The 15,992-nt window shown below is 46.7% G+C and overlaps 1 protein-coding gene across 1 annotated transcript; it reads left to right on the top strand.

Annotated features, from left to right (window-relative positions):
- Positions 1-26: 26 nt before the first annotated feature.
- LOC131397394 (leukocyte immunoglobulin-like receptor subfamily B member 4) lies at positions 27-6,199 on the top strand. Its single transcript, XM_058530233.1, is given in 14 exon segments — positions 27-97; positions 324-359; positions 531-818; positions 977-1,276; positions 1,504-1,674; positions 1,677-1,781; positions 2,075-2,377; positions 2,954-3,001; positions 3,883-3,999; positions 4,285-4,381; positions 4,462-4,499; positions 4,740-4,795; positions 5,587-5,751; positions 5,831-6,199. Coding segments are annotated over 14 exon segments (1,917 nt in total). The 5' UTR covers positions 27-48; the 3' UTR covers positions 5,975-6,199.
- The last annotated feature ends 9,793 nt before the right edge of the window (positions 6,200-15,992 follow it).

The raw sequence follows: 15,992 nt of genomic DNA, 5'->3' as shown, positions 1-15,992 counted from the left end.
TCTTGCAAGACTCTGGGTTTTTATCAGTCGTCAGCACCACTGGGGACCATGGGAGGCAGCGCCAGGACACCTACTCTCACTGCCCTTCTCTGTCTCGGTGAGTTTTGGGAAAAAGAGGAGAGAGATGTTTCCCTCCTCTCCTAGTCTTGGTTCCTGAGAGACTCTGGAACTCAGGAGGTCAGGTGGGGCAGAACTTATTGGGGAAAGAGAGTGTTCTCAGCCCCAGATCTCACCCCAGTGCTCAGGGGCCGAGACCAGGCCTGGAGTTTCTATGTGTGTGGTGGTGGTGGGGGGACACGCTCTCACAGGGAACTCTCTTCCAGGGTTTTGTCAGGGCCTGTGGAACCGGGTACAAGCAGGTGAGTCCTCCCTCAGACCTCCTGCTTCAGACCAATGAACTCGTGGGCAGCTGTGGGGAGGACAGAGGGTCTGGGCTGATGGTGACCAGTCTGGGAGGGGCCTTGAGTGACAGCTGGGGAAGCTGAGGGGAGAAGGACTCCACTGACACTTCAGGTCTGATTCCTTTCCAGGAGGCTCCCCCAAACCCTTCATCTGGGCTGACCCCAGCCCAGTGGTCACCAACGGGAGCCCTGTGACCATCTGGTGTCAGGGGTCTCTGCAGGCTGATGTCTACCATCTGTATAAATTGAGGGTCTCCAAACCCTTGAAAACAGAGGCCCCACAGGACTCCAGCAACAAGGCTGCTTTCTTCATTGAATCTATGAGCACCCGAACTGCAGGACTATATCAGTGTGCATATAACACCCACAGGAATGGCTGGTCAGAGCTCAGTGACACCCTGCCCCTGTTTGTGACAGGTGAGGGAGAGGAGCTGGGTCCCCTCCCACAGTGGAGTCATCCTCACAGGCAGAAGGGAATGGAGTGGGGACTCAGAGGACCTCAGCCCTCACAGTCCACACCTGGGGTATGTGGGCTGATGGTCCCCCTTTAACACAGCTCCCTCCTTCTCCCTCAGGAGTGTACAGTGCACCCTCCCTCTCATCCCACCCAGGCCCTGTGGTGGCATCAGGAGAGAATGTGTCCCTCTCCTGTAGCTCAGAGACCACCTTGGACACTTTCCATCTGCTGAAGGAAGGAGGAGCTGACCCACCCACACGCATGAAGTCAACGACCTATCATGGGAGGGGGCAGGCTGTCTTCCCTGTGGGCCCTGTGAATACCTCTCATGGGGGGACCTACAGATGCTATGTTTCTCCCAGCTTCAACTCCTATGTGTGGTCACACCCCAGTGACCCATTGTATCTCAAGGTCACAGGTGAGGGATGCCCTGAACCATCTCTTTCCTGGAACCCCCAAAGTGACTGACCTAAGCTCGGTGCCCAGTAAAGCCCTGTGGGTGATGGGGGTCGGTGACATGGCCTCCTGGGGCCTGAACCACAGAACAGGAGGCTTTGGGAGGGACCAGTGAGAACTCTCACTGCAGGCCCCAGTGGGCAATGTGGGGTGTGCATCCCCTTCAATCCTGCTGCCCCTTCTCTGCAGATGTGTACAGGGAGCCCACCCTCTCAGCCCACCCTGGCTCGCTGGTGCTCTCTGGAGACAACCTGACTCTCTGGTGTCACTCCAAGACCAGCTTTGATAGATTCGCTCTAACCAAGCATGAGGGGTTCACAGCCCCCGATCGTCTTCAGGGGCAGCACAGCCCCGACTTCCCCCGGGCCATGTGAATCGCACCCATGGGGGCCAGTATAGATGCTACGGAGGACACAACCTCTACTATGCGTGGTTGGTCTCCAGCGCCCCCTTGGACATCCTGATTGTGGATAAGAGCCCCATGTCCTGATTGTCTGCTCAGGGTGCTTGGCCCAGGGTCACCCCAGGTGTTGACGGGGTCCAGGGAGAGGGTCCTGAAGCAGAGGCTGAGATGGGGCAGTGGTCTAGGGAGAGGAAGGGATAAAGGAGGAGTGAGAGGCAAGGAGATAGAAGAGACCCACCCTCAGGGACTGAGAGGAACTGAGAGGGGGTCACAGACAGAGTCCCTGGAGAGAGGACGGTGGTCCTTTAGCTCAGGGTCAAGGAAAGCTCTCTATACACCATGATCTTCCTCTTGCCCCAGGAATGTATGAGAAACCCTCCCTCTCGGCCCATCCAGGGCCTTCAGTGCCCTCAGGAGAGAACGTGACCCTGCAGTGTCGCTCTGAGATCTGGCTGGATACCTTCCACCTGTCCAAGGAGGGGTTACCTGCTCCTCCGCAGCACCTTCATCTGTAGAACAGGGCTGCACCCTTTCAGGCCAACTTCACCATCAGTCCTGTGACCTCAGATCATGAGGGGACCTACAGGTGCTATGGTTCAAACAGCACCGCCCCCTACCTGTTGTCACTCCCCAGCGACCCCCTGGATCTCCTGGTCTCAGGTGAGGACCTTTTCCTTGTGTCCTCATGGTCAGTTCAGGGTCCTGTCCCCAGGGGAGCTCTACACTGGGAGTGAGGGGATCACAGAAGGCGAGTCAATCAGAGGGAAATCTCACCTCTCAGAGGGATGGAAAAAGTCAGAGAAATTCCCATCATTGCCTCATCCTCATCCTCATCCCAAAGGTCCAGATGAGTTTGATGAGTGGAGGAGGCCAGAGAGGACTGAGGGCTGACCAAAAGAAGAAAAGACCAGAGGCACCCTCTCCTGATCCTCCTCCAGTCTACAGTCCTAGTAGCCCCTCACCCAGAGAGATTACAATAGTGGATGACTAGCAGAGGCTGATCAGGATCCTAGAGGGATCAGGATCTCCTGCTGTGGCACGGCTTTTCTCCTGGGGGAGCTAGGAGTCAAACAGAGATGCAAGGGGGCCACAGAGCTCCAGGGGCTCTGTGGGAGTGGATGATGCATGGGGCGGTCATGGCAGAGGGAGATGTTGGGACTCATTATGGGATAGGGGCAGCTGGGCTGAAGTGGGGGGAATGGCAGCCACCCACTTACGTCCCATCCTGATCCCCAGGAGACTCTGAGGATCAACTCTCCCCAAGGGAGTCAGCAACAAGGTGGGGTAAGTGAGGGTCTCTGTCTGGGGGCGGAACGTGGGAGGAGCTCAGGTCTGGTCTTGGCTCAGCCACTTCCTGAGACGGTGACACGAGAAAAGTTTACCTTTCTCATGGAGACAAATTTCTCCACTTGCAGAGGGCAAGAGGGCTGCTTGGACGTTGTGTGTGGGGACACAGGCGGTGTCTGAGCTCTCCTCCATAAGCTCAGGGGCACTCAGCCTTCCCAGGAGAAGCTGTGGAGTTAGGGAATGAACACCCCCTGGATTCAAACCCCAGTTCTGCTACTTCCCACCTGTGGATCTTGGACAAGTCATGAACCTTTCTGAGTCCCAGGTTCCTCTCTGCACAGCAGGCCTCCCATCACCTCCCTCAGGGTGGAAGCCCTCAGCCTGGGGCCTGGCCCTGTTAGAGCTCAGGAAGGACAGAGCCCTCCATCCCACCCTTCCCAGAGGCACACACACTCCATGTCCACACAGGGCCCGCATGGGGGGCCAGACATCTGCAGAGTGGGAGATGGACCTGGGCTGGGAGATGGGGAGAAGGGAGAGAGATCGGGTTTGGTGCACAGGTCTCTGCACTGGTGTTCTGCCTGGAGGGTAAGGGGACAGCATAAAAATAATGTAAAAAATCCAAAGGACCAACAGTCTTGGGTTCCAGTCCCAGCTCTGCCACTTCAAGATGGGTGTCCTGGGGCATGCAATTTACCTCTCTGTGCCTCAGTTTCCGCATCTGTGAAATGATTGGGTTGGAGGTTGACAGTCCCATGTTGCATGATTGCTGTGAGTTAGAGGAGATGGATGACCAGGTCCCAGCAGAAGCCTGGCACACAGTAGGCGCTAAATTAAATGGCATCATTGGCTCATTCATGACTTCACTCATGCCCAAGGTCTCAAATGGTACTGGAAGGCTCTGATAGGAGTCTCGGTGGCCTTCTTCCTGCTTCTCTCCCTCCTCCTCTTCCTCCTCATCAGACGCTGGTGTCAGGGCAAACACAGGACGTCAGGTGAGTAGGGAACACGGTAACCTGGGTCTCAGGAAGAGGTGGGCTTAGGGCACCAGCCAGAGGGAAACCAAGGAGGTGGGAAAATAGCTCAAGAAATAGACTTTGCAGAATTTCAAATCAAGTATTCCTAAAGAAAACACTTAATATAGCACATATATGCGTTGAAGAATTTCTTTCTTTTCAATCTCATGAAATATTGAAGCATCCTCACAAGTGTGTAAGGTTTCCTTCTTTCCTCTCGAATCCCATGTGGAGGGCGGGTGGGCATGACCTCCCAGGGCTGAGACTCTGTCCATCTTGACCCAACCCAGAGACAGGCTGATCTCCAACTCCCTGCAGGAGCTGCAGACCCAGAGCCCAAGGACAGAGGCCTGCAGATCAGGTTTCCTGCCCAGGAGACCCCCGGACTCCCACTCCCCCTCAGTCCCTCTCTGCCTCTAAAATTCCCATCTCCTCCCCCAGCTCCAGACCAGCTGCTGAGGCCCAGGAAGAGACCCTCTGTGAGAGGAGAGGAGGGACGACCCTGGGGGGTGGGCACAGAGGTTTCAGAAGGCCATTGGGGGATAGGCTGGGAGGGTTTGGGGATTTGGGGTGAGAAGGACTGAAATCCCACATGAGTGACCTCAGGCACATCTCCTCCCCGCTGGGTCTCAGTGGCCCATCTGGGAGCAGAGGGGGGCCTGCAGCCCTGAGAGATCTCAGGAATCCTGCCAAGAGAGACACCCCCTGTTCTGCCCCAGCAGATGCTGCCATGAAGGACACACAGCCTGAGGAGGGGGTGGAGCTGGACCATCAGGTGAGACCCCCGCTCCTGTCCAGGCCACCAGGGACCTTACTGTTGTCAAACTTAATCCAATGGACACTTCCTGTCCTCATATCACCCAACTCTCAGCAGCGTCCCACACTGACCTCTCCTCTCGGGCACCCTGGGTCGTCCTGCTGTGACTTCACTCCTCCTGGTTTCTGTGACCTCAGGGCTCCTCCCTCATGATCCCCTTTCCTGGATCCTCATCTTCTATCTGACCTTCTGGTTGTTGGGGTGCACCCCCAGGTCTCAAGAGGATGCATGAATGAGTGAATGACCTGCAAGTCCCTTAGGCTCCCTTCATTCATTCACCCAACTCTGTGCACAGGGACCTCACTATTTACCTGGCTCCATTCAGGTGCTGCAGGTACAGCAGTGAGAAAACTGTCTCCACACTCCTTGAGCTCACCTCGTGGGTGAGAGACAACATGCAAATATGTGGGTAGCATCCTAGAGTGAAAAGTGCTGTTAAGGAAAATAAACTAAGGAAAAGGGATAGAGTGTGTGGGGGTGTAGCAGAAGAAACAGCAGATGCAAATGTCCTGAGGCAGCAACATGCTTTTTCAGGAAGATGGGCCATGTGACTGGAGCAAATGAGTGAGCAATAGTGTGTTAGGATAAGAATCAGACCGGTAGAAAGCATCCAGATTTCCAAGGCTCAGGACGTCCCTGAAGATTCCATCAGGAAGTGACCTCACTCTATAACAGTGTGGACAGTTGACTGGAGGAGGTCAGCACTGGGATCAGGGAGACATTGTTTCTGTCCGTCTGTCCACCTCCAGCAGGGCCCCCATGATGAAGACCCCCAGAGAGTGACATATGCCCAGGTGAACCGCTCAAGATCAAGACTCAGGCGGGGAGTGGCAACCTCTCCTTCCCCCCTGTCAGAGGAATCGCTGGACGTGAAGAGCAGACAAGCAGAAGAGGACGGACAGATGGACAGACAGGTGGGTGGCATCTTTTCCAGGCCCCCAGGCTGCCCCCACCCCAACCACACACCTATCCCCCACTCTCCCCCTGCTCTAGGCTGCTGCATCTGAAGACCCCCAGGACGTGACCTACGCACAGCTGAACCACTTGACCCTTAGCTGGAAGACAACACCCCCTTCCTCCCAGTCAGAGGATCCCCCAGCAGAGCCCAGCGTGTACGCTGCTCTGGCCATCCACTAGCCCAGGAAGGACCCAGATCCCCACCCTCCAGGGACGAACGCTGCAGGGACCCCAGAAGGCACAGGAGCTGCCCCAATGGACACCTCCTAATGACCCCCAGCAAGCCTGGACTCCTAACATGGACCACAAGGATCTTCTGGGACAATTTGGGACTCACTTGGTTCTGTAGTCAAAGATAACTAATACCCCCACATTTTGGAAATAAAGCAACAGACTTCTCAGTAATCCATGAGCGAAATGAGAAATCCAAACCAGAAGTGAGAGAATGTTTTAAATAGGATGGTAATGTAAATATTACACAATCAAACCTACGAAATGGGAAAATTGAGAACCATGAATGAATGTATTAGAAAAGAAAAAGCCTAAAACATCAATGATCTAAGGTATTACATCAGTAATTTATAAAAAATAGCAAATTATTCTAAATGAAGGTAGAAGGAGGGAAGTAATAAGTCCAGCTACTAATGAGGACAAAAAACATATACAGAAAAATCAACAAAGCCGAAAAAGTTCATTCTTGAAAACATTAGTCAAACTTACCATATCTAGTCACAGTGCCCCATAAAAAAAGAAAGGCACACATTTCTAATATAAGGAATGAAATTGTAGATGGCACTACAGATCCTATAGACTTTCAAAAGATAGTAACAGAACATTAAAAACAATTTGATGCAAGCATATGATAAAAATTAGATAAAATGGATATAAAAATAAAGAGAAAATATGTATCACCATATGTGTACATTAAATACATTGACTCTGTAATCAAAAATAGTCCCACAACTCAACTGGGACTGTGAAAAGGTCGGAGAGAAATAGAGAGTAGAATGGAGGTTACCGGGGTGGGGGGTTGGGGGAATGGGGGTAAATCGGTCAAAGGGCACAAAATTTCAGTTATGAGATTAAGAAGTCCTGGGGATCAAATGTACAGCATGGTAATTATAGCTAATCAGACTGTATCATATTATTGAGTGCTGCTAGGATAGTAGACCCTAAATGTTCTCAGTACAAAAAAGAAATGGAAGCTCTGTGAGGGGATGCAGGTTTTAGCTAATGCTATGGTGGTAATCATTTTGCGATATATAAGTGTATCAGTTCAGGAGCTTCACTGGTGATTTCTTCGAAACAGTTATGCACTTAGGAAACACACACATACAAACACCCCAAACGTAGACAAAAATTTTCTTAGAATAGAAAAAGGAGAAATACACCCCAAATCAACCTAGGAAAATATAGACACCAAAACCTGACAAGGAAATTACAAAATGAGAAGATCTCTCCATGAACAAAGATGTAAATCACTAAACAAAATATTCACAAGTAAGATTCAGAGATATATAAAAAGGACATTACATCATTACATCATGACCACACTGAGGTTGTTTTTTTTTTTTTTTTTTGGAAGGATAGAGTAGCTTAAAATTTTAAAAATCAATCAATATAATCCAACACATTAGCAGAATAAGTAAAAAAAAATGATCATTTGATAGATGCAGGCAAAGCTTTTGATAAAATACACCAACAATTCAGAATGAAAATAAAAACTCATCAGAAATAAAAGGGAATTTCCTATGAGTTGTAAAGGCATGTTTAAAAATCAACACTAGACCTCATTTTTAATGGTGAGAACCTGAAGTCGTTCCCCCATGATGGGAGTTATCCACATGTGTCCCTGTGAGCACGTCCAGTCAGCACGGCCCTGGAGGAACCAAGCAACTAAATAAAACAAATCAAAGTGATAGGCACCGAAATGGGTAAGAATAATATTATATTACTCAGATTACACTGTTTTATGCATAGAAAATCCAAAATAATATAAAGATGTATTACTCAAATTAGAAAAGAATTTTCCAATATCGCTGGATACATGATCAATGTATAGAAATTAATTACACTTCAGACTTCCGGTTCTGGATTGAGATGAAGTAGACAAATGTGTCCCTATTCCTTCCCTTTATATCACTGAGCCTGATTTTATACTTCTAACCTCCAGAATTGTAAGGGAGTAAATATATGCTGTTTTACACCACTAAGATTGTGCTATTTTGTGACAGCAGCAGTTGGAAACTAATACAGGCACTTAAATTTTCTTTAGATTAGTGTTTGTATAGTACATTTATTATCTTTCTACTTTGTTAATATGGCGAAATATACATGACATAAACTTTAGCATTTTAACCATATTAAAGTGTGCAATTCAGTGGTATTAAATACATTTGCCATGTTGGTCGATCATCACCACTGTCCATTTACAGAGCATTTTCATTATCCCAAACAGAAGCTCTTTACAATAACTCCCTATGTCCCCTTACCACCAGCCCCTGGTGATCTCTCTTCTACTTCCTGTCTCTAGGATTTGGCTATTCTAGGCTTTTCATATAAGTAAGTGGAATCCCACAATATATGAACTTTTGTGTCTGGCTTGTTTCACTTAGCATAATGTTTCCAAGGATCACCCATTTTGTTTATTCACTTACTTTTAAACGATTTTCATCATTATATTAGAATGGAATATTTTCTGGATTGCATATAGTAGGGTATTATTTGTGGTTGTGTTTTTTCTTAAACTAATTTTATAATCTCTGCCTTTTAATAGCTGTGTATAGACCATTTATATGTAATACAATTACAATTAGATTGTTATTTAGATTTAAAATTGCATTTTATTTTTTTTCTGTTTCTCTCTTCTATTGTTTGTTCTTCTATTTTCCCTTCCATATCATTTCTTGACTTTAAAAAATATTTTTAATATTCTATTTTAATTTCTCTCTTGATGTTTTAACTATACCTCCTTGAATGCTGTCTACATGGCTGTGCTAGTTATTATCATATACACACTTGACTTTACACAGTCAAGTTAGAGTTAGTATTTTGCTCTTCAAGTGAAAGGTAGAAACCTTGCAAATATATATGTCTCTTTATCCTCACTGTTTTACGTTGTACTTGTTACATGTATTATTTCTACATACTCTTTCAGGGCTGTGTAGGGGTCCATGGGACCAGCAATAGGTGGGAGGGTCCTCCCCCAGACCTCCTGCTTCAGCTCAATGAATCCCTCTTGGCAGCTGGGGAGAGCACGGAGGGTCCGGACCAGTCTGGGAGGGGCCTTGAGTGACAGCTGGGGAAGCTGAGGGGAAGGACACCCGTGCCACTGCGAGGCTGATTCCTTTCAAGGAGTCACCCTCCAGTCCTCCTCTGGGCCCACCCAGCCCTCATGGTCACCAAGGGAAGCCCTGTGACAATCTGGTGTCAGGGGTCTCTGCACGCTGATGTCTACCACCTGTATAAAGGGAGTCCTTCTAGCGGATGCAGGGACCCCACAGCTCTCTAGTGATGAGGCCAATTTCTCCATCAAATCCAAGAGCTCATCAGTGTGCATATCACAGCTGGAAGGGCTGGTCAGAGTGCAGCGACCCCCTGCCCCTGTTGGTGACTGGTAAGGGGGAGGAGCCTGGTCCCATCCCACTATGGGCTCCTCCTCACAGGCAGAAGGGAACAGAGTGTGGGCTCAGGGGGACCTCAACCCTCACAGTCCTCACTTGGGGTATGTGGGCTAACTGTCCCCCCTTTTACCACACCTCCACCCTTCTCCCTCAGGAGTATATGGTACATCTCATTTTGCTTTTTTCTTATAAATAACCCTATATAGACCAAAAACTGAATGAGTAATTGTAGGTTGTGTTGATTGTGGTATTCATTGCTCCTAGGTTGATTTTCTAGTGTTGTAGATATTGCATTGTGTGTTTTTAAAAACAATAGATCGATAGATAGAAGAAAGGTATGTGACATGGGGATACATAATCCTGAGTCAGAGACAGAAAGGAGTAGGCTGAGGTGGAGGAACTAAAAGGTAGACCCAGTCCTTCACTCCTTCATGTTCCTGATTCTCAGGACAAAATGAAGCCCCGAATGTTCTTCTTTGTCTCCTAATTAGTCAGAAGAGGAGACCCTGGAGATGCTCACCTCAAGCTGTTGAGATTGGCATTAGCTGGTTGTAGAGACTCATTGGAGATCAGAGAAGAGATTACCTAAGCATTCCTAAGTCTCCTCATCCACAGTCTCTGTTTCTGGCTCTTAGGAGTAGCTGATACCCTCAGACCATCACAAAACAAGTCAGACTCCAAGAGGAATGAGTAAGGAGAAATTCTCAGTATGGGGCAGGGTACAGAGGGTCAAGTCCTATCAACATAAGGCAGGTGCTCTGGATGAACACAGAGGTATCCTGAGGTGATTTCAGTCTGCCCTGACCACTGTGATCTCTACGTCTTCAATCTCTAGCCTCAAACAACCAAGATTACATGTGGAGAATCTCATCTGGATGGGCACGTCTGCCTTCATCATGATGGTTCTCAGGGTGCTGCTATTTCAAGCTCAGCACAGTCAGAGAATAATCCAACATCCATAAAACACAAAAAATACATAAATTAGAATAAGGAAGATGGTGGTATATCTCTACTATGGAATATCATATGACACTGCAAACTCACAGATAAAATCTACAAAGAAGAATGTATATAGATTTTCAAACACAGTGATGAGTAAATGAAAGATTGTCAAAAGGAGGCAAGCAGGGCCATTTCATTACATAAAGGTCAGAAAGAGATGTCATTTGTCATTATGTAGGCATGCCTAAGATGAACTCAATAAGTAAAAGTGAATGAACCCCACAAAATCCTTTTAATGGTTAAATAGAATGCAATGTCGAAAGGTTTATTCAAAATGGAAGACACAGGGACTGCTGGAAATCTGGTGATGTTCTTCTTGACCTTCACTGGTGACTCATGAGTCCAATTTTCATACTGGTAAACACTGCATTTCTATTTTGTGACCTCTTTTTGTTTTCCATACAATTTACTGAGCTGGGATTGAAGTAGGGGGTGCAATCTACAGCCTGAACTAGGCTTTGAACTTCCAACAAAGTGGTTGTTGATGTGTTAGATATTAGATATGTCACATCATGGCAACGTGATTTCCTCAAAACATCACCACCACCTGCCTGATAAGCCTCACAGAGTCCAGAACAATGGGTCCCTGCCTGGGGGAGAAAATGGGCCTCAGAAAACACCTTGCCCAGTATCGTTTGACATGCAACTGAAAAATTTAAATGGCCACTGGAATTTCTGACTCCATTTTGGTCAAACAATCTGAATTGGGATGGAGGCCACCAATATGGACTTGGGGGTTATTTCAGAGATGGGGACAACCCCATCAGGTCCTGGTTTAGGGATCACATGGGGATTGGTTCCAGATTGAACAATACTCACATGGCCTAGTCTCTTCTCAGACCCCAGTGAGGGGGAATCAGTGGAAGGCAGCTGTGTGCAGAGGGTGCTAGATGTTGGAGTCAGGCTTGTTTTGATTCTATTCCCAGAAGGAAACTCACTGGTTGCTTGACCTTGACAAACAGACACAGTATCGCTAAGACTTGGTGTCTGTGACAAATGGTGTTGGATAACTGAATGCAAAAAGAAAACATGCAAAAGAGTGAAGTTGAACCTTCATCACATACCATACACCAAAATGACCTCAAAATGGATCATTCTAACAGCTAATACTATAAAACACAGAAGAAAACATAAGGGTAAATCTTCATGACCTTGGCGTTCCAATGTTTTCTTGGAAAGAACATTAAAAGTACAATAAACCAAAAAAAATATAGATATATCGAACCTCATCAAAATTAAAAATATGTGTGAATCAAAGGACACTATCAAGAAAGTGAAAGGAAAACGTACATATGGAGAAAATGTTTGCAAACTATGTATCTGATAATGGTCTGGTCCAGAATATGTATCAAATCATACAAGTGAACCACCAAAAAAAATCCAATTGTAAAAAATGGTCAAGGGTCCTGAGTAGACATTTCTAGGGAAAAGATATTCTGCAAAGATGACGTAATTCTATGAAAAGACAGTGAGCACAGGGAAAGATGCTCACCTTCATTGGTCATTAGGGAAATACAAAGTAAAATGACAACAACGGACACCAGAAAGATGGTGGGATAGGAAGGTCCAACACTCATCGCCCGCAGAAACCATGATTTAACCACAATCCACGGACGGAAATATCTTTACAAAAGCTCTGGATTCCAGGTGTGAGGTCTCAGCACGCCAGTAGAGCACACAATCTGAGAACAACCTCATTGGAAAGGGTAGAGAGAACAGCATCACTCCCCCTGCACCACATTCCCACAAGCTGGCTCAGCTCAGCACACAGAGACCTCTCCACCCGCGATTTCTCCCAGGCAGGGGAGAGAGCAATGTAAGTGTCTCTTCTGCAGCCTTTCCAGGAGCTGCGTGAGAGCCCCCTTCTGTCCTGCTGAGGGAATCAGCACAGCTGGTTCCTCGAGGCCGCTAAGAACAAAGAAATGGAGAGGAGTTCACAGCAGACAAGGCAGGATCTCAATCCACCCACAAACACTGCCGGCAGCCCACCCACGGACCCTGCCGCTGGTATGGAAGTTCCTCAGAAAACTGAAAATAGAACTACCATATGATCCAGCAATGCCACACTGGGAATACATCCAAGGGAAATGAAATCAGGATCTCAAAGAGATGTCTGCACCCCATGTTCATTGCAGCTTTATTCATAGTAGCCAAGATAAGGGAATAGCATGAATGTCCATCAACAGATGAATGGATAAAAAAAATGTGTTGTATACATTTATATATGCAATGAGATATTATTCAGCCTTAAAAAAGAAGAAAATCCTGCCATTTGTGACAACATGGGTGAACCTGGGGGACATTACGTTAAGTGAAATAAGCCAGACACAGAAAGACAAATACTGATGATTTCACTTACATAAAGGAAAAGAGAAGGCTGAGCTAGTAGTAACAAAGAGTAGAATGGTGGCTACCAGAGGCTGGGGGATGGGGAAAAAGAAGAGATACTGACCAAACATTACCAACTCTCAGTCACAGGATGAATAAGTTCTGGAGTCCTAATGTACAGTGTGGTGACTATAGTTAATAATAATGTGTTGTCTACTTAAAATATACTAAGAGGTCTCAAGTGTTCTTACCACACACACACAAATTTTAAATATTTGGAGGGATGGATGTGTGAATTAGCTCGAGCATGGTGATATTTTCAAAATGCACACACACATCAAAGCATCAACATGCACACCTAAAATATATACAATTCCTGTTGGTCAACTATACGCCAATAAAGCTAGGAGAAAAGAAAGAAAGCTTCCAGTTAACTGCTTTCTTCTTTTTACAGAAGCAAAGAATTTGCTGCTAGTATGAGGCTCAAAAAATAATAGTCACAGGTATATTGGATATTCCTCCTGCAAAGAGTTTTGTAATATTAAAATTTATATATTAGCTGGAGAAGGGAATATTGCATGTCGTAAATAGAATAACTATGACTTACAAGATGCAGCACGATCTTCAAAATTTTTACAGGATTGTAGAGTTTAGGAAAACTAAATGTGATACTTTAGCCATAAGGTGTATTCAGTGATGTGGCTCAATTCACACCCTCAGCACTCACCACCCTTAGGCTGAGAAGAAGCTGATCATCTTCAGGTGTGACAGGCACCTTGTAGACTGTACAAACTGTGGTGTGGGGACCCAGTCCACCACATCCTATGAATTTGTCAGCTTTGTTCAGCATCTGCCTCCTGTCAAACAGAAGCAGCACCATGTCTCCCAAATTCTTTATCCTCCTGGGCCTTGGTGAGTCCTATAAGGGAAGAGAGAAGAGCATCATGGTGGAAATCTGGGCTTCTCATGGCACATGCCCAAGTTCTATGGATGGGGGGCATCAAATCCTGGAATCCATTGGGGATGACTCATCTCTAATGTGGTTTCCTTCCAGGATTCTATCCGAGCCAGAGGATCTGGGCACAAGTGGTTGAGTCCCCCCCATTCCCTCATTACTGTGTGGACCCAAAACAGTATGTTTTACCCAGGGAGGGGGAGCAGAGGCGTTGGAGCTGATGCAAGTGATGCTGGAGGACCTATAATGAGACTTCTGGAAATACAAGGCGAGCGGCATGCCCTGTGGATCCTAGGGTCTTGTTTTGTCCTGGAGGCTCTGTCTACACACTCCCCGGAGGCTAACTCAGCTCTGTATTCACCTGACGGAGGCTGTGAATTTCGGAAACTTGGGTTGGGGCAGATAAGTGTCATCTCTATAATGAGAGGGGGACAAAATACTGGACCCACAGAGCCCTCCTAGGACCAGGACCCCACACGCCTTCTCCACGTGTCCTTGAAATTAGGATCTGCAGGGCCTCCTGCTAGACTTACCTCAGGGGAAGGGACTGGTCAGTAGTCAAGGCTACCTGGACCTCGGGACACACTCTGATGTAGGAGAGCTTAACAAAAGATCAGGGTTCATATTTCACCTAATTTTCATCAACTAGAACTTGCTCCTCTCTTCCATGTATAATTGCTGCTGTTATTTAAAATTGCGTTTTAAGAGAAACTCTTCTTCAAGATTTTATCAACACTCTTGCACAAGTAACAAAATCAAGAATAAACAAGTGGATATACACTGGAATATTATTCAGCCATAAAAAATTAGGAAATCCTGCCATTCATGATAACATGGATGGACCTTGTGGGCATTATGCTAAGTGAGATGTCAGACAGAAAGACAAATACTGTATGATTTCACTTATATGTGGAATCTAAAAGAATAAAAAATGAACTCATAGAAAAAGAGATTAGATTTGTGTTAACCAGAGGCAGAGTTTGTGGGGAGGGAAAATTGGATGAAGGGGGCCAAAAGGCACAAACCTCAAGTTCTAAGATAAGTGAGTACTGGGGATGGAACGTACAATGTGACGGCTATAGTTTGCACTGCTGTTTGTGTCTCTGAAAGTTGTTAAGAGAGCAGAATCTAAGAGTTCTCAGTACAGGGAAAAATGTTCCCTTTTTTTTGGTATCTATACAGGATGATGGACGTTAATTAAACTTACTCTGGTGATCATTTCACAAGATATGTAAGTCAAGTCATTATGCTGTACACTATAAACTTATACAGTGCTGTATGTCAATTATATCTCTATAAAACTGGATGTATAGGTTGGAAGATTGATTAATTTATTGATTGATTGATGAGTAAGTCAGTAAATACATACGTACATACACACATACATATAACTTGTAGCACTACCGCTTCCCGAATGGGTTGATGATCTTTAGCAGGCTACTTTTCCTCCCGTTCATGTATATATATGTATATATATCACTGTCTTCAAACATGAGCTCTGATGAGGACCATTCTTGTGAGTTCTGAACAGTCTCCACAGTTTGAAGTGTAGAGCGACACCCAGCATCAAAGTGTTCTCTGAAGAGACAGAGATGACTCAAATGGTTCACCCCAAGGTGACAGAGAGAGAGGTCCTGCTCCTTATAGAATCTAGCATGTCAGTCAGGGGGCTGTTTGTGAGAAGTGAAACCCACAATCCACGTCCAAAAGAAAGAGCTGTGCTTTCCTGAGGGAGCAGAAGCGTGTGGTACCAAACTCCCCAGACCCCTCAGTACCCACCACCCCTCGGTTCACCATGTCTCTGAGGGCACCACTGACGTCTCCAGTCAACCAAGGCAGAAGGTGAAGGTCGCCCTCACTTCCTTGTCTCTGACACCTATTCGCCAATAAAAACCATTCATGCTCCAGAATCCCCCTGACTCCTGCTGTCCAGCCCACAGCCCACACCTAGACACATGTGGCCTGTGTGGTCACATCCACCACTTTCCTGGTTTCTGAGCTGCAGGCCCACCCTCCCTTCTCCAGTTCACCTCCACATGTCAGTCTTTCTAACATCCATTTCAGAGTCTGTCCCTTCCCTGCCCCAAATCCTTGCATGGTCCTCGCTGTCTTCGGGGTAAATCCAAACTTTTCTCTCTGAACTCAAGGCTGTTCATGATCTGTCCAGATGTGACCCTCCACCCTCAGCTCTCAGTTCTCCTTCCCCACAAACCAGACACTGCAGTCACACCAGAAATACACACACACACACACTCGCAGACAATGGGCCATTTAACACCTCTCTGCTTTC

Source organism: Diceros bicornis, chromosome 34 (assembly GCF_020826845.1).
Source record: "Diceros bicornis minor isolate mBicDic1 chromosome 34, mDicBic1.mat.cur, whole genome shotgun sequence".
NCBI classification, from domain to species: domain Eukaryota; kingdom Metazoa; phylum Chordata; class Mammalia; order Perissodactyla; family Rhinocerotidae; genus Diceros; species Diceros bicornis.
The sequence above is the reverse complement of the archived record's forward strand: the minus strand, read 5'-3'. Positions and strand labels throughout refer to the sequence as shown.